A 19,264-nucleotide genomic window follows, 5' to 3' on the forward strand; every position below is an offset into this window, starting at 1 on the left:
TATATACAGTATCCTTTCATTCCCAAAATCATCTCAAACGGAAACAATAACCAGACTATATACAGTATCCTTTCATCCCCAAAATCATCTCCCACGGAAACAATAACCAGACTATATACAGTATCCTTTCATCCCAAAATCATCTCCCACGGAAACAATAACCAGCCTATATACAGTATCCTTTCATTCCCAAAATGATCTCCCACGGAAACAATAACCAGACTATATACAGTATCCTTTCATCCCCAAAATCATCTCCCACGGAAACAATAACCAGCCTATATACAGTATCCTTTCATCCCCAAAATCATCTCCCATGGAAACAATAACCAGCCTATATACAGTATCCTTTCATTCCCAAAATGATCTCCCACGGAAACAATAACCAGCCTATATACAGTATCCTTTCATCCCCAAAATCATCTCCCACGGAAACAATAACCAGCCTATATACAGTATCCTTTCATCCCCAAAATCATCTCCCACGGAAACAATAACCAGCCTATATACAGTATCCTCTCATCCCCAAAATCATCTCCCACGGAAACAATAACCAGACTATATTCAGTATCCTTTCATTCCCAAAATCATCTCCCACGGAAACAATAACCAGCCTATTTCCAGCCTCTGTCCCTGGGCATTTTGAACACACCAGGAGGGGGCAGCATACAGTCATGAATAAACAGATGACATGGGGTGAAATCTGCATATTATATCTGCATGTTGTTCATGCGTGGTAATTGCACCCACAGAGAATGATAGAGGCCTTTATTGGCCAAAAGGCCGTATTAGCATAGGCAGCGCCATTGAGGGCTTCCATAATTTTAATGTAGTCAACTGGGTGGGACTTCCAACTTCATCAACCAAACCATCCTGGTGACCCGTTGGAGTCATGTCCAACTGAGTCATCAGGAGGGATCAGCCAATCGTGAAGAAAATGGACTACTTCAAAATGGAAATAGCCTCAAGGGCGCTGACCATGCTGTCACAGAAGCTATAATGGCACAGATACAATGAGTCCTCTATCTCTATTCTTGCACCTCTCACAATACATATGGTAAAACCAATGTCAGCAGGTTTCATACATATGAAAAGGACTTGACAGCCTGCCTGGCTTCTCTTCCATTTTAATGGGATTGCCAGGAATTGTCAGATAAAAAACATTGATTGAAAATTGAGGATTTCTATGGTTCTACCACCAGTTACGAAAGGAGACATAATTTACAGACAGATTTAATCTAATAACTGCTCTTTGGAATACAATCTCTCCAATCCACATGGCTTCACTCAGTCACATCACACCAAAAACATGCAAATTCTGCAAAAAAATATGCAACAGCAAAAATAAGATATGTTCACATTTATTTATTGTGCAGGGACTTTTATATACAGATACATTTTATACACCTAATTTACATAAATTGTGAAATAAATGAATAAGCTAGTGTTCCAACACTCATCTTGTTTTTAATGTTGACCTTGGAAGTACTAACGTAACAGAATTAGAAAAAGGAGCACAATGATAAGTGAGCAGTGACAATAGATACACTATAGTATTATACAATCTAGTCTAATTTCAGATAGTGTTTCTATATTTTACAAGTTTTATTTTGTTATAGGTCAAATAACTATTGCACTAAATACTTCTGACAAACCCAATTCATTTGTTTTTTGAAACATTAAAAACCACAACTATTCTCAGACTTGTGTTCTCTAATACAATCAATAATCAAAAATGCACAACTGCTCCTCAGTAGTGTCCATGATAGTGTATACTACCAATAGAACACACATTACTTAAGTGTCCAGGGCCAAACAGAGCAAAAAGTGGAAGAACAGAATCCTAAAACCACTGCAGTCATCCTCTCAATGTTATCCCTGTCCCAGGGAAACAGATACTGACCTGCTCTCAGCTACTCAGTGGAAAGGACCTGACAGTGACAACTAATCTACTACTAGCTAGCTTATATATATATTGATAGACACAGATACAGGCTAGTGACATGCCTTACAAACACTTAACAGGTACAGAATTCAGCCCTCTTTACCATGAAGTAGCACACATCTAGTATGTTACAATAACTAAGAGATCTGCACTAAACCGCTGCAGGCAGATATGACCCTGGTTATTCCTCTAAGATATTAAAACATGCAGTGTGTGGTGAGGTCCTACACTACTATGCAGTGGAGGTGGTTAAAAGCTGTGGTTGAGTAACAGATGGAAAACCGAGGCCTTGAGATGCTGTATTTTATAGGTCACTTTTTCATGACCAGAAGTCTATTTTCACCATTGGCTCTTTTTGTTGGCCAAGCACTAGTCAGATATAGCCAGGCCCCTACATTAAAGAAACCACAGCACAGTGTGTGCTGCTATATAAGCCTATGGAAGCCATTCTACCAACACCACATACAGGAAAGTCTGATTATTGCACACAAGCACTGAACTTGCAAATGTTAATGAAAATGTATGGGAAACAACTCCAGTATACCTTGAAATCAGTGGTTGTTCACTACGGCGTGGCACATGATTCTACACTTATTTAACGGAAGACTACAACACACTCTACTTGGGCACTTAGATGGCTAGTGTCAAGAAGCTCATTTGGGCAGGAGTAGAAAGGCTGAGGAGTGTACAGGGTATTGACATGGTAGAAAACAAACATCAGGAGACTACTATACTAGGTTCTCGACCGTGATTGCATGACCTTCTTTAGACACCAGTAGAAAAAGAGGTGTTACTGTTTGGAGGAGCATGGCCCCATGACTCAACCATAATTGCAGTGAGGAAGAAATGAGATGTATTTCTGTGTGGAATCGTCCGGAATACGTCCTAACGTCCTACTGTGAAGAAACATGTACTTACATCCCATCATACGAACACTTCCTGCCAGACATGGTTTCTGCTAAAACACAAAAATAGTGACAAACAGATGAAATCCCAGCAACAAAACAAACACTGGGTCGTTGTCAGGGCTCATTCAGTTTGAGTACAAAGCTAAAGGAGAGTTATACAGTAAATGTATAGAAAAACACTTTGCAATCACTAGTAAGTAAGTATTTCCTCAGTTACATATAACGCCATACACTAATGACAAGACATTCTCTAAGGAAGGCCAAAAAGAGTCCGATAGGAAAGGGAGAAAGAGAGAGGAATGAGCTGGAGCTGCTGTGATGGGTTAGTGTTGGTGGGGAAGAGATCTTCTCTCTTCTGCTCAGGGGGACTGGGACCCTGACCTGTACTGCTTGAAGCTTCCCAGCAGACTCTGGACCCCAATCCTGACCCGGCGGGCCACGGAGTCAGCAGGGGGAGTGGGCAGGCAGGAGCCCAGGCTGGGAGGCCTCGCGTCCAGACACTTCTGGTAGCGCAGCTGAGGACAGAACACAGACATACAACAGGACTCCATCAGTAAAGACACAAACACATCAAGAATTTCTAAGCAAACAGCTGGAGGCAGGGCTTTCTCCTATAGAGCTCCATTTTTATGGAATGGTCTGCCTACCCATGTGAGAGACGCAGACTCGGTCTCAACCTTTAAGTCTTTACTGAAGACTCATCTCTTCAGTAGGTCATATGATTGAGTGTAGTCTGGCCCAGGAGTGTGAAGGTGAACGGAAAGGCTCTGGAGCAACAAACCGCACTTGCTGTCTCTGCCTGGCCGGTTCCCCTCTCTCCACTGGGATTCTCTGCTTCTAACCCTATTACAGGGGCTGAGTCACTGGCTTACTGGTGCTCTATCATGCCGTCCCGAGGAGGGGTGCGTCACTTGAGTGGGTTGAGTCACTGACGTGATCTTCCTGTCTGGGTTGGCGCCCCCCCCCTTGGGTTGTGCCGTGGCGGAGATCTTTGTGGGCTATACTCGGCCTTGTCTCAGGATGGTAAGTTGGTGGTTGGAGATATCCCTCTAGTGGTGTGGGGGCTGCGCTTTGGCAAAGTGGGTGGGGTTTTATCCTGCCTGTTTGGCCCTGTCCGGGGGTATCATCGGATGGGGCCACAGTGTCTCCTGACCCCTCCTGTCTCAGCCTCCAGTATTTATGCTGCAGTAGTTCATGTGTCGGGGGACTAGGGTCAGTCTGTTATATCTGGAGTACTTCTCCTGTCTTATCCAGTGTCCTGTGTGAATTTAAGTATGCTCTCTCTAATTCTCTCTCTCTCTCTCGGAGGAGGACCTGAGCCCTAGGACCATGCCTCAGGACTACCTGGCATGATGACTCCTTGCTGTCCCCAGTCCACCTGGCCGTGCTGCTGCTCCAGTTTCAACTGTTCTGCCTGCGGCTATGGAACCCTGACCTGTTCACCGGACGTGCTACCTGTCCCAGACCTGCTGTTTTCAACTCTCTAGAGACAGCAGGAACGGTAGAGATACTCTTAATGATCGGCTATGAAAAGCCAACTGACATTTACTCCTGAGGTGCTGACTTGCTCCACCCTCGACAACCACTGTGATTATTATTATTTGACCATGCTGGTCATTTATGTACATTTTGAACATCTTGGCCATGTTCTGTTATAATCTCCACCTGGCACAGCCAGAAGAGGACTGGCCACCCCTCATAGCCTGGTTCCTCTCTAGGTTTCTTCCTAGGTTTTGGCCTTTCTAGGGAGTTTTTCCTAGCCACCGTGCTTCTACACCTGCATTGCTTGCTGTTTGGGGTTTTAGGCTGGGTTTCTGTACAGCACTTTGAGATATCAGCTGATGTAAGAAGGGCTTTATAAATAAATTTGATTTGATCAATACTCTTCAAGGAAACATTGACAGGCATTCATGAAATGTTCTATATTATAGACAACATATCATCCTCCAGGCAGTCTCTTTAGACCACTTGTTAATCCATAATGGAGTCCACTGTTCAGTCTGGTGACCCACCATGCAGGCGGCCTGCACCGCCTCACTCAGGCTGGCAGCGTTGGGCTCACACCAGAACATGTGACAGATGAAGTCCCCGGGGCCCTCGGCCATGATGAAGGCAAAGGTGTGGACGTCCTTCCCCACGCCCATGAAAGACAGGAACCGCACCCGGCACTCTGACAAAACCTCCTCAGTCTGGGGAGGACAAGGGAACACACATCACAGTCAGGAGAGAGCCATACTGACATGAACCCTACTAATACTCTGAGTAACTGAGATGACGGTGTGGATGGGTTAGTTAAAACTACCTCTCTGGTGAGGATGGTGATAGTGGCAGGGGCCACGTTGACAGAGACGGGGGTCCAATCCTGCTTCCTTGTGCTGTTCATTGCAGCCGCCAAAGCATCACTGATTGTGTCCACACCTAGGAGACGAGAACGTTCTACTGTTAACAGTATCCTCAAGGTAAACTGCTTGGGAGGAGCCATCTAGCCATGTATGCAGTGAAGCAAAACACAGTCCCACACAGAGCACTGCTAGATGTTTTACTGCACAGACATACATGACCAAAAGTATGTGGACACCTGCTCATCGAACATCTTATTCCAAAATCATGGACATTAATATGGAGTTGGTCCCCCCTTTGCTGCTATAACAGCCTCCGCTCTTCTGGAAAGGCTTTCCACTAGATGTTGGAACATTACTGCGGGGACTTGCTTCCATTCAGCCACAAGAGCATTAGTAAGGTTGGGCACTTATGTTGGGCGATCAGGCTTGGCTCGGAGTCGGCGTTCCAATTCATCCTAAAGGTGTTCGATAGGGTTGAGGTCAGGGCTCTGTGCAGGCCAGCCAAGTTCTTCCACACTGATCTCGACAAACCATTTCTGTTTGGACCTCTCTTTGTGCACGGGGCATTGTCATGTTGAAACAGGGAAGGGCCTTCCCCAAACTGTTGCCACAAAGTTGGCAGCACAGAATCGTCTAGAATGTCATTGGGGCCTAACCCAAAACATGAAAAACTGCCCCAGACCATTATTTCTCCACCAAACTTTACAGGTGGCACTATGCATTGGGGAAGGTAGCGTTCCGCTGGCATTCGCCAAACCCAGATTCATCCGTCAGATGGTGAAGCGTGATTCATCACTCAAGAGAATGCGTTTCCACTGCTCCAGAGTCCAATGGTGGTGAACTTTACACAACTCCAGCCGATGTTTGGCATCGAGTATGGTGATCTTAGGATGGTGTGCGGCTGCTCGGCCATGAAAACCCATTTCATTAAGCTCCCGACTAACAGTTATTGCGCTGACATTGCTTCCAGAGGCAGTTTGGAACTCAGTAGTGAGTGTTGCAACAAAGGACAGATGATTTTTACACGCTTCAGCACTTGGCAGCCATGTTCTGTGAGCTTGTGTGGCCTACCACGTCGCTACTGAGCCATTGTTGCTCCTAGACGTTTCCACTTCAAAATAAAAGCACTTACAGTTGACCGGGGCAGCTGTAACAGGGCAGAAATTTGACAAGCTGACTTGTTGGAAAGGCATTCTATGTTGGTGCCACGTTGAAAGTCACTGAGCTCTTCAGTAAGGCCATTCTACTGCCAATGTTTGAGTATGGAGATTGCATGGCTGTGTGCTCGATTTTATACACCTATCAGCAAAAGGTGTGGCTGGAATCCACTAATTTGAAGGGGTGTCCACATACTTTTGTATATATAGTGTATTTACCTAACAACTAAGTAAATAAAACATTTTCTTACCCATGCGTCCCTTACCTACAGGCTTGGACACAGGTACGTTACCAAGGTAATACACAAGGAAACGTTGGAAATTCTCATTTTTTGGAACGGGAAACTCTGCGGAGGAAGAAGATGTGAAGGGAGTTAGTGTCTAGTGTTGTACGTCTGTTATAAAATTAACTCTATAACCCTATCACAGGGGTTACCTTGAGCAGGAATCTCCATGGGTTTGCACTGGTCATAATTGTACCTGCTCAGAAATGGCTTGGAAAGCTTCCTCTCTGTCATTATCTGAATGTACAGAGAAAGAGAGAGAAAGACATGTTCAAGTCATCATGAAATGAGTCATTCCACAGGAAATAGTATATTAGATACACTACCTGTCAGAAGTTAGAGAACACCTACTCATTCAAGGGTTTTTCTGTATTTTTAATATTTTCTACATTGTAGAATAATAGTGAAGACCTCAAAACTATGAAATAACCAAAAAACAAGAAAAGTAACCAAAAAAAAAGTGTTAAATCACAATATATTTGAGATTTGAGATTCTTCGAATGGCAACCTTTTGCCTAGATGACAGCTTTGCACACTCTTGGCATTCTCTCAACCAGCTTCATAAGGTAGTCACCTGGAATGCATTTCAATTAAAAGGTGTGCCTTGTTCAAAGTTAATTTGTGGAATTTCTTTCCTTCTTAATGCGTTTGAGTCAATCAGTTGTGTTGTTATTAGGTAGGGCTATCTTCCGTACACCACCCCTATTTGGTAATAGACCAAGTCCATATTATGGCAAGAAAAGCTCAAATATGCAAAGAGAAACAATAGTCCATTACTTTAAGACATGAAGGTCAGTCAATCTGGAACATTTCAAGAACTTTGAACATTTCTTCAAGTGCAGTCGCAAAAACCATCAAACAAGTGCTATGGTGAAACTGGCTCTCATGAGGACCGCCACAGGAATGGAAGACCCAGAGTTACCTCTGCTGCAGACGATGAGTTCATTAGAGAGTTACCAGCCTCAGAAATTGAAGCCCAAAAAATACTTCAGAGTTCAAGTAACAGACACATCTCAACATCAACTGTTCACACGGTCGAATTGCTGCAAAGAAACCACTACTAAAGGACACCAATAAGAGGAAGAGACTTGTTTGGGCCAAGAAACACGAGCAATGGACATTAGTCCAGTGGAAATCTGTCCTTTGTTCTGGAATCCAAATGGGGGATTTTTGGTTCCAACAGTCGTGTCTTTGTGAGACGCAGAGTGGGTGAAAAGATCATCGCTGCATGTGTATTTCACACTGTGAAGCATGGAGGTGGTGGTGTTATGGTGTGGGGGTACTTTGCTGGTGACACTGATTTATTTAGAATTTAAGGCACACTTAGCCAGCATGGCTGCCACAGCAGCGATACACCATCTCATCTGGTTTGGGCTTAGTGGGACTATCTTTTGTTTTCAACAGGACAATGACACAACATACCTCCAGGCTGTGTAAGGGCTATTTTACCAAGAAGGAGAGTGATGGGAGGCTGCATCAGATGATCTGGCCTCCACAATCACCCAACCTCAACCAAATGGAGATGGTTTGGGATGAGTCGGACCGCAGAGTGAAGGGAAAGCAGCCAACAAGTGCTCAGCATATGTGGGAACTCCTTTAAGACTGTTGAAAAAGCATTCCAGGTAAAGCTGGTTGAGAGAAAGCCAAGAGTGTGCAAGGCTGTCATCAAGGCAAATGGTGGCTTTTTTAGTTATTACATGATTCCATTTGTTATTTCATAGTTGAGGTCTTCACTATTATTCTACAATGTAGAAAATAGTAAAAACAAAGAAAAACCCTTGAATGAGTAGGTGTTCTAAACCTTTGGACCAGTAGTGTATGTGACATAGAAGACATAGGAGAATCACCCTGGAGCACATCTCATGCAGACTGGTGGCGATGTTCTTGGCAGGTGAGTCACAGCGGAACACGTGACACTTGAGGACCTGGGTCAGGTTGTCTCGCGCTACATAAGCAAAGTCTCTGTTGTAACAAATACAGAAAAGTACACCATTTACATACTGGTACATGAACCAAATGCATTTCTCTAAAATGAATTATAGCAACAGACAAGAAAAACAGAAAACACAAAAAATGATTGCAATGAATCATGTTAGATATGACAATACAATCAATTAAACTATATGTAGGAAAAACACAATGGGACATGAGAGCATAAAGACCAAAGAGAAATGTGTACAATACCTTTCCCTGTATAGGGCAGCGAAATGCAGCATGAAAATAAATAATGATCAGTTAAATCACAGTTATTACAAAAACACTAGTCCAAAACGAAAATCTGATATTAAGTGAATGCCAATGCCTTGAAAGTAAATGTAATTGCAATACGATGGACAACCCACCAGAGGGCAGTGGTGTCTCAGGGTTCCCAGTATTTGAGCATGCCATTGGACTCATAGGCTGCATTTACAAAAGCAGCCCAATTCAGACCTTTTTCGAACTAATTGGTGTTTTTGCTAATCAGTTCAGCTCTAAAAAGATCTGATGTGATTGGTCAAAAGGCCAATTAGAGGAAAAAAGATCAGAAATGGGCTGTGTGTACATGCAGCCTTAAATGATTCCGTTTTTAAATGGGCAAATAAATGGAAAACAGACCCACATCCAGAGGTCTAGGATGGGAAAACTCGACCCTAAGGCATGAAAATTAACATGTTTTAGTAATACTTAGTGGCAATATGTAACTTATTTGGTGGATTCGACCAAATTCACATAGAAAAGAGTTATAGATCTCATTCGGATTGAGAGCAAGTCTAAGAAGCGGCAGATCTATTGTATTTGCTCTATTTCTATGCTTCCCGTGCTTCGCTTTTGCATCTTTTACTTTCGGATTTGTACCCCAGTTTCAAACAGCTGAAAACAATACTTTTAGTTATGGAAAATATATTTCACTGCGGTTTAGATGGTACAATTTGAATCTCTACACCAGTGGTTCGCAAACTTTTTATAGCCCCGTACCCCTTCAAACATTCAACCTCCAGCTGCGTACCCCCTCTAGCACCAGGGTCAGCGCAGTCTCAAATGTTTTTTTTTTTTTTTTACATCATTGTTAGCCTGCCACACAGACACTACATTTAGTAAACATAAGAATGAGTGTGAGTTTGTCACAACCCGGCTCGTGGGAAGTGACAAAGAGCTCTTATAAGACCAGGGCACAAATAATAATAATCAATAATTTTGCTCTTTATTTAGCCATCTTACATATAAAACCTTATTTGTTAATCGAAAATTGTGAATAACTCACCACAGGTTAATGAGAAGGGTGTGCTTGAAAAGATGCACATAACTCTGCAATGTTGAGTTGTATCGGAGAGTCTCAGTCTTAAATCATTTTCCACACAGTCTGGGCCTGTATTTCGTTTTCATGCTAGTGAGGGCAGTGAATCCACTCTCACATAGGTACGTGGTTACAAAGGGCATCAGTGCCTTAACAGCGCGATTTGCCAAGGCAGGATTCTCTGAGTACAGCCCAATCCAGAAATCTGGCTGTGGCTTCTGATTAAATTCAATTGTCACAGAACCGCTTGTTTTAATGAGGCTCTCTTGTTCAGATATCGGTGACTGGAGGCAGGGCATGAAGGGGATAATGAATCCAGTAGTTTGTGTCATCCGTTTCAGGAAAGTACCTGCGTAATTGCGCACCCAACTCACTCGGGTGCTTCGCTGTGTCTCATTTGACATTGTCCGTAAGCTTGAGTTCATATGATTTGTGTGCAAATAATGATGGAAAGACCTGTGTGCTGTCCTTGTCAATGCAGACAGAGAAGAGCTCCAACTTCTTAAATCATAGCCTCAATTTTGTCCCACACATTGAATATAGTTGCGGAGTCCCTGTAATCATAGATTCAGATCATTCAGGTGAGAAAAAACATGACCCAGATAGGCCAGTCGTGTGAGAAACTCATCTGACCGGTGGCATGATGACAAGTGAAAATGATGGTCAGTAAACAAAACTTTAAGCTTTTTCAATACTTTGCCCCTTGATAACCAGCGCACTTCTGTATGTTGTAAAAGTGTTATATGGTCGCTGTCCATATCATTGCATAACGCAGAAAATACACGAGAGTTCAGGGGCCTTGCTTTAACAAAGTTAACCATTTTCACTGTAGTGTCAAAAATGTCTTTCAAACTGTCAGGCATTCCCTTGGCAGCAAGAACCTCTCGACGAGACGGCCTACAGGGAAGAGGTGAAGGCCTTCGGAGTGTGGTGTCAGGAAAATAACCTCACACTCAAAGTCAACAAAACAAAGGAGATGATCGTGGACTTCAGGAAACAGCAGAGGGAGCACCCCCCTATTCACATCGACGGGACAGTAGTGGAAAGTTAAGAAATGGTCCAACCACACAGACAGCGTGGTGAAGAAGGTGCAGCAGCGCCTCTTCAGCCTCAGGAGGCTGAAGAAATTCAGCTTGTCACCAAAAACACAAACTTTTACAGATTCACAATCGAGAGCATCCTGTCGGGCTGTATCACCGCCTGGTACAGCAACTGCTCTGCCCACAACCGTAAGGCTCTCCAGAGGGTAGTAGGGTCTGACCAACGAATCGCCGGGGGCAAACTACCTGCCCTCCAGGACACCTACACCACCCGATGTCACAGGAAGGCCAAAAAGATCATCAAGGACAACAACCACCCGAGCCACTGCCTGTTCACCCCGCTGTCATCCAGAAGGCGAGGTCAGTACAGGTGCATCAAAGCTGGGACCAAGAGACTGAAAAACAGCTTCTATCTCAAGGCCATCAGACTGTTAAACAGCCATCACTAACATTGAGTGGCTGCTGCCAATATACTGACTCAACTCCAGCCACTTTACTAATGAACAAATGTATGAAATACATTAATCACTAGCCACTTTAAACAATGCCACTTCATATAATGTTTACATACCCTACATTACTCATCTCATATGTATATACTGTACTCTATACCATCTACTGCATCTTGATGTAATGTATCACTAGCCACTTTAAACAATGCCACTTTTATATGTTTCCATATCCTACATTACTTATCTCATATGTATATACTGTACTCTATATGTATACTCTATGTACATTTTCTTATTCATTCCTTTACACTTGTGTGTATAAGGTAGTTGTGAAATTGTTGGTTAGATTACTCGTTGGATATTACTGCATTGTCGGAACTAGAAGCACAAGCATTTCGCTACACTCGCATTAACATCTGCTAACCATGTGTATGTGACAAATACAATTTGATTTGATTTGCAGTGTACCCAAGTGGTGTCGGGAGCAACTGCTTGCATGTGCATTACCACTCCACTATGTCTTCCTGTCATGGCTTTAGCGCCATCAGTACAGATACCAACATGAGCAGCAGCTACGTTTGGCTACATACTGACTGTTAGTAGAATTCCCCCAAGAGAATAACAGTTCATGTGAATGGATGTTAATTATTTGACTAGGCTACCTGTATTTGACATTGTGTTATTTCGCTGAACACACTAGATGGTTTCATTCTTTGTGGGGCAGTGAAACGAGGCTACTCCGACGAGAAAAAAACCTCACCCAAATGTATAGCCCCGTTGGAAAATATAAATGGACTGTTTGAAAATGTGTAGAAAAAAAGAAAAATATTTGTTTAAATGTGAATCACATTTTTATTTGGCGTACCCCCGACGGCATTGCAATACCTGCTCTACACTAAACTTGCTTGTTTTGTCACAAACTGAAAATAGGCAAACTATTCGAATTTTAGCAACGTGGAGCGATTTCTGAATCTTTAAGAAAATGTAACAAATTACCAGCTATTATGTAATTCCCAGTGCCTAATATCTTAATTAGGTGTGGGTGGTCATGAAGTAATAGTAAGGTGACTGCTAAGACTAGATAGACAACTAATAAAAAGCGCTAAATAAAACACTATATAAAATAGTACAATTTCTAAAGAGTTAAAACAGCATTTTCTGTTCCTGTAAAAGTAGCTACACCACTTAACTGACTGCCACAGTAGTGCAGATGTGGTGCCAAACAGTGTCTGGTTGTTCTAGTGGACACTGACCTGCCATTGTCTCGGCCCACGCCCCACACGCGGATGCTGGCGATGGGCTGGGAGTGCAGCAGAGTCTGTCCCAGTGGGTCGATCAGATTCATAGTGTCATTCTGCAGGACCATCAGCATGTCCTTACCCTGGTAACACAACACAAACATATCACTATCCTACTGAAGCACCACCATGCACAGCAAATTGAATGGCATAGCAATCAATCAAATTACATTTCAATGTGCCCATCTGTGCTACAACTAATAATACTCCAGCAACAACTGTTAGACTTGACCCTGGTTTAGATGAAGAGACATTCCCAAGCAGTGGTCCATATGGACGTTTATAATTACTCTGTATTCAACATTATTCAACACAGAGCAGCTGCAGGGAATAGCAGTCAATGTGAGAGGTAATTGCTTCAGTTGCTGGGTAAAAAAAGACAAAGCAAGGTAAACAGAAGGTCTTCATCCAGACATCAACCCCATCGCTAGGCTCTTCCCCCAGACAGGAAAAGCCCACCCCAGTCCCTTCCTGTGACCCTGCTCCTCAGACTCACCTCTCCCCAGATGCCAGCAGTGTCGTGGAGGTTGTGTTTGTGGTAGGACAGCTGTCTGATGCAGTTGTTGACAGCCACGCTGCTCTTTCCCGGTGCCATATCCTCTTCAGACATCTCCACCCAGCCCAGAGAGCGCACAGCAAAATACTGTCATAGCAAATAAAGGCCAGAGAGAACACAGGATGGTCCAGAGAGAGGGAGAGAGATAAACCGACAAACGCAGTCCAATTAGGGAAGGGAAGAGTAGTTGTATGTTAACAGGGAAGGGACAGACAGATGACTAGTCTTCCTGGCTCAGCGTTTTAGTGAGAGTAAATGTGATTTTCAAATTTACCTTAGCCTCCAGGTCAGTGCCATGGGGATCAAGTTTCTCTTCTTCCTCGTATTGGGAACAGCTAAAAGGCAGTTAAAAAGGCAGTTACCAGTCCATTACCAGTCGGTTATTGTTTGAGAAAGAACGAGAGAGAGAGAGAGAGAGAGGAGGGTTTAAGAGAGTGTTATGGCTGAGAATGAGATGGCTTATCACATGACTTACTTGAGGTTGATGGATGCATAGCGCAGGGTTGCCCCTTCAAACTCCTTCAGGCTCTGGTCAGATGCCACCTCTCCCTCCTGCAATCACCAAGAAGACAATGAATTAGTCAATTCATCAACACCAAGTTGATCAAAATCCTAATGTGCTGCTTTCTAAACTGTTTCTAAAAATGAAATATTGAGGGTTGAAGCTATGAAATGTCAAGTGCTTCTGCTTCCATGTCAACTATTTCCCACATAATAATGATTTATCCGCAGGTGTCTGTTGGGAGGGTTTACATTGAGTATGTTTCAAATTATGTTTTCCAATTAATAATCGGAGACATAAAAAAAGCTTTTTCCATACACATGAAAATAATGATTCTCTTTTTACTGTGTTGTCAGTGTTAAAGGATATTCTGAATGTGAGGTCTTGGCCATGTCCTGATTCTCATTCGTATTTATTAATATTTATGCTGTCCCTTACCTTCCACAGCTCTCCATCACTAGTCCCTTCATCTGGGTTAGAAAGGTCCCCCCATGTTTCCTAGTAGAGTCAGACAAAAACATGACATTTTTCTCCAAATTGTCTAAATTGGGAGAGCATAGTTCAAGTCTGCTCAGAACATATACAGTACATTCAGAAAGTATTCAGACCCCTTGACTTTTCCACATTCCACAACAGATCTATCCTGTTTTCATCGATCATCCTTGAGATGTACACTGCTCAAAAAAATAAAGGGAACACTTAAACAACACAATGTAACTCCAAGTCAATCACACTTCTGTGAAATCAAACTGTCCACTTAGGAAGCAACACTGATTGACAATAAATTTCACATGCTGTTGTGCAAATGGAATAGACAAAAGGTGGAAATTATAGGCAATTAGCAAGACACCCCCAAAAAAGGAGTGATTCTGCAGGTGGTGACCACAGACCACTTCTCAGTTCCTATGCTTCCTGGCTGATGTTTTGGTCACTTTTGAATGCTGGCGGTGCTCTCACTCTAGTGGTAGCATGAGACGGAGTCTACAACCCACACAAGTGGCTCAGGTAGTGCAGTTCATCCAGGATGGCACATCAATGCGAGCTGTGGCAAAAAGGTTTGCTGTGTCTGTCAGCGTAGTGTCCAGAGCATGGAGGCGCTACCAGGAGACAGGCCAGTACATCAGGAGACGTGGAGGAGGCCGTAGGAGGGCAACAACCCAGCAGCAGGACCGCTACCTCCGCCTTTGTGCAAGGAGGTGCACTGCCAGAGCCCTGCAAAATGACCTCCAGCAGGCCACAAATGTGCATGTGTCAGCATATGGTCTCACAAGGGGTCTGAGGATCTCATCTCGGTACCTATTGGCAGTCAGGCTACCTCTGGCGAGCACATGGAGGGCTGTGCGGCCCTACAAAGAAATGCCACCCCACACCATGACTGACCCATCGCCAAACCGGTCATGCTGGAGGATGTTGCAGGCAGCAGAACATTCTCCACGGTGTCTCCAGACTCTGTCACGTGCTCAGTGTGAACCTGCTTTCATCTGTGAAGAGCACAGGGTGCCAGTGGCGAATTTGCCAATCTTGGTGTTCTCTGGCAAATGACAAACGTCCTGCACGGTGTTGGGCTGTAAGCACAACCCCCACCTGTGAACGTCGGGCCCTCATACCACACTCATGGAGTCTGTTTCTGACCGTTTGAGCAGACACATGCACATTTGTGGCCTGCTGGAGGTCATTTTGTAGGGTGCTGGCAGTGCACCTCCTTCCACAAAGGTGGAGGTAGCGGTCCTGCTGCTGGGTTGTTGCCCTCCTACGGCCTCCTCCACGTCTCCTGATGTACTGGCCTGTCTCCTGGTAGCGCTTCCATGCTCTGGACACTACGCTGACAGACACAGCAAACCTTTTTGCCACAGCTCGCATTGATGTGCCATCCTGGATGAACTGCACTACCTGAGCCACTTGTGTGGGTTGTAGACTCCGTCTCATGCTACCACTAGAGTGAGAGCCCCGCCAGCATTCAAAAGTGACCAAAACATCAGCCAGGAAGCATAGGAACTGAGAAGTGGTCTGTGATCACCACCTGCAGAATCACTCCTTTTTTGGGGGTGTCTTGCTAATTGCCTATAATTTCCACCTTTTGTCTATTCCATTTGCACAACAGCATGTGAAATTTATTGTCAATAAGTGTTGCTTCCTAAGTGGACAGTTTGATTTCACAGAAGTGTGATTGACTTGTTTAAGTGTTCCCTTTATTTTTTTGAGCAGTGTATATATATATATTTGATATAGGCAGTACCAGTCAAAAGTTTGGACACACCTACAGGTGCAGCTGGTTGAGAGAATGCCAAGAGTGTGCAAAGCTGTCATCAAGACAAAGGGTGCATACTTTGAAGAATCTCAAATATAAACTATATTTATTTTTTTGAGCAGTGTATCTACAACTTGATTGGAGTCCACCTGTCGTAAATTCAATTGATTGGACATGATTTGGAAAGGCACACACCTACCAATATAAGGTCCCACAGTTGACAGTGCATGTCAGAGCAAAAACCAAGCCATGAGGTCGAAGGAATTGTCCATATAGCTTCGAGACAGGATTGTGACGAGGCACAGATCTGGGGAAGGGTACCAACAAATGTCTGCAGCATTGAAAGTCCCCAAAAGCACAGTGGCCTCCATCATTCTTAAACAGAAGTCTGGAACCACCAAGAATCTTTCTAGAGCTGTCCGCACAGCCAAACTTAGCAATCGGGGGAGAAGGGCCTTGGTCAGGGAGGTGAACAAGAAACCGATGGTCACTGACAGAGCTCCAGAGTTCCTCTGTGGAGATGGGACACCTTCCAGAAGGACAACCATCTCTGCAGCACTCCACCAATGAGGCCTTTATGGTAGAGTGGCCAGACGGAAGCCACTCCTCAGTAAAAGGCACATCACAGCCCACTTGGAGTTTGCCAAAAGGCACCTAAAGGACCCTCAAACCATGAGAAACAAGATTCTCTGGTCTGATGAAACCAAGATTGAACTCTTTGGCTTGAATACCAAGCATCACATCTGGAGGAAACCTGGCAACATCCCTACGGTGAAGCATGGTTGTAGCAGCATCATGCTGTGGGGATGTTTTTCAGCGCCAGAGACTGGGAGACTAGTCAGGATTGAGGGAAAGATGAACTGAGCGAAGTACTGAGAGATCCTTGATGAAAACCTGCTTCAGAATGCTCAGAACCTCAAACTGGGGTGAAGGTTCACCTTCCAACAGGACAACAGCCCTAAGCACACAACCAAGACAACGCAGCAGTTGCTTCGTGGACAAGTCTCTGAATGTCCTTGCGTGGCCCAGCCAGAGCCCGGACTTGAAAGCGATCGAACATCTCTGAAGAGACCTGAAAATAGCTGTGCAGCGACACTCCCCATCCAACCTGACAGAGCTTGAGAGGATCTGCAGAGATGAATGGGAGAAACTCCCCAAATACAGGTGTGCCAAGCTTGGAGCGGCATACTCAAGACACAAGGCTATAATTGCTGCCAAAGGTGCTTCAGCAAAGTCCTGAGTAAAAGGTGAGAATACTTATGTAAATGTGATATCAGTTTATGTATACATTTGCAAAAAAAAACACAAATCATCCCTAAGGCCTATGGGTTAGATCTCACCTCTGGCTCTTCCTCACAGGGTGTTGTCTCCAGGGACATACTGGAGGACATCATGGAGTCTCCCACCTTGTCCATAGGGGAGGGGGGCTCCCACTGAGTAGTGCCAGTAGGGATGTGCCAATAATAGGTACCTGAAGTGTCTCGAACCCGCATCCACCCAGAGGGTAGGTCTGTGTCCGCCTCAAAGGCTTCCGAGTCCCAGAAGGACTCTGTGTGGAGAGAAGGGGAGGGTTAGAACGAGGAGTCTTAACGTCGCTTGCAACCTGAGAAGCACTTGTTATGTTAGACAATAATCATTATTGTTCCAACAAAAGTCACACAACTGATTTCAATAAACACGCCCATACCTTTGTTTTCATTTGGAGGGCTTTCAACAGTGCTTTCCTGAGACAGTGCTGACCAGTTGGTTTCTTCATCACTTGGTGTTCCGTTCACATTAGAGAACAGCAGACAGGGATTTCTTCCCTCTCTTTCAGCCTCCGCATCCCTCTGCTCGGACTCCCTCTCTTCCTCTATAAGACTGCAGGCCTCTTCATCTGCCTCAGATGAATCTTCCTTCTCTTTGTCGTCTTCTTCGCCCTCGCCATCTTTATCCTCTACAGACACCAGTGTGTTGATGAGTAGTGGCTCTTTCAGGATGGTATTGGATTCTTCTTCCTTCAGGCCCAGGGTCTTGGGAGATTTGGTCTGCTCCTCGTTCCTCTGCTGCTGCTCCTCCTCCTCGTTGGTGTTATGAGGGGAGAAGTCCTCCTGGTTCCCATTCTGGTCCTGGTCCTGATGTTTCTCAGCTACTTTCCTCAGTTGGTTCTTGCCCTCCTTGACCCACTTAGCATTGTTGCCTTCTGTGGATTCTTGGTCACTCCAAAGGCCGCTGTCATTCAATTTGTTTTTCAGCACTTCATCTTGATGTTGGTTGTTGGCTACATGATAAGATACGTCATCATCATCATGGCCACCCATGGTACTATACAGCAGCTCTGAAGGGAATCGAGGAGGGTATGGTTAGAGAGAAAATAGATAGCTAAGATATGCATTTGCCCATCTGATCACTCGAATGTTTAGTTACGAGTCAGTTTGAGACAAGTGACCTGGCTGGCTAGCCAACTGTTTGACATTGTAACGTTAGTAAGTTAGCAAGGCAAAGGTAATGTTAGCAAGCTAGCTCGCTACCCGGCCTAACTAGCGTTGACTCATTAAAGCGAAATTAGAAAATACATAGCTAGTAAGCTAGGTAGCTAACGTTAGCTAATGTTAACTGCGCCATTAGCTAGCTACATTGAGATATGACACATCGCTACGCTAGACAGCTAGCTAACTTACTAGCTAATATTAGTTGGCTAGGCCTCTCTAGCTATCTCACTAGTTACCAATTTATCAAGCATTCAATAACAATGTAATTGACATGACAATGTCAAGAGCTAGATACTGCATTGTTGCTAATTTAACATACCAGCTGTGGTTTAAGCTAACGTTAAATCGACTAAAAGGAAAGCTTCGTTAGCCTCCTTGCTAGCTAGGTGACCATCTGAAATAACAGGCATCAACCGCCATCAACCCATAATAATATGGCCATAATTGGCACACGAGCACAAAGAACAGCAATTCAACATGAGCACAATTAGCTAACAAATCTACTTACTTCTGCTGTATGTGTCCTTCGATAAAATATATTCTCGTTATTGTTACATATTTACACAATCATTTATTAAGGCGTAGATGTGTCGTTTATCTGGATTCCCAGCAGATGCTGATGCTGCGGTGTTGTGCAGAGTTGTGACAGACGTTCTGGTGTGGGTGGGCGTACATCACGAATTTGTCAATGTGTTGCCTCGTACGGATGGATCTCTGACTCAACCATCTTATGATTATTGTTTTTTGTTTTTTTTATGTAACCTTTAACTAGCCAAGTCATTTAAGA

At 44.1% G+C, this 19,264-nt stretch overlaps 1 protein-coding gene across 2 annotated transcripts; it reads right to left on the reverse strand.

The window, feature by feature from the left end:
- Positions 1-1,345: 1,345 nt before the first annotated feature.
- Positions 1,346-19,169, reverse strand: LOC129831773 (amyloid beta precursor protein binding family B member 1-like). Of its 2 annotated transcripts, none has more exons than XM_055895208.1 (14): positions 18,986-19,169; positions 17,694-18,323; positions 17,347-17,555; positions 14,197-14,256; positions 13,732-13,808; positions 13,531-13,591; positions 13,197-13,343; positions 12,656-12,783; positions 8,484-8,598; positions 6,789-6,873; positions 6,604-6,699; positions 5,156-5,271; positions 4,866-5,042; positions 1,346-3,368 (listed from the first exon to the last, which is right to left on the reverse strand). In XM_055895208.1, exons 2-14 carry the CDS (start codon positions 18,304-18,306, stop codon positions 3,213-3,215), a joined length of 2,040 nt encoding a protein of 679 aa, XP_055751183.1. In that variant the 5' UTR covers positions 18,307-18,323; positions 18,986-19,169; the 3' UTR covers positions 1,346-3,212. The 2 variants fall into 2 exon arrangements, with proteins under 2 accessions (XP_055751183.1, XP_055751184.1); XM_055895209.1 differs by having other exon boundaries at positions 6,619-6,699; positions 18,986-19,168.
- Between the last annotated feature and the right edge of the window lie 95 nt (positions 19,170-19,264).

This window comes from Salvelinus fontinalis, chromosome 33 (genome assembly GCF_029448725.1).
Source record: "Salvelinus fontinalis isolate EN_2023a chromosome 33, ASM2944872v1, whole genome shotgun sequence".
In the NCBI taxonomy this organism is placed as follows: Eukaryota; Metazoa; Chordata; class Actinopteri; order Salmoniformes; family Salmonidae; genus Salvelinus; species Salvelinus fontinalis.

What these genes read in the sequence shown, in the direction of transcription:
- LOC129831773 (XM_055895208.1), bottom strand. Translation starts at nt 18,306, where the DNA reads ATGGGTGGCCATGATGATGATGACGTATCTTATCATGTAGCCAACAAC. An exon ending in CATGGAGATTCCTGCTCAAG is followed by an intron (nt 6,700 to 6,788) that starts GTAACCCCTGTG and finishes CTTCCTCCGCAG; the next exon opens with AGTTTCCCGTTCCAAAAAAT. An exon ending in CGGTGCAGGCCGCCTGCATG is followed by an intron (nt 3,369 to 4,865) that starts GTGGGTCACCAG and finishes TTCTGTCCTCAG; the next exon opens with CTGCGCTACCAGAAGTGTCT.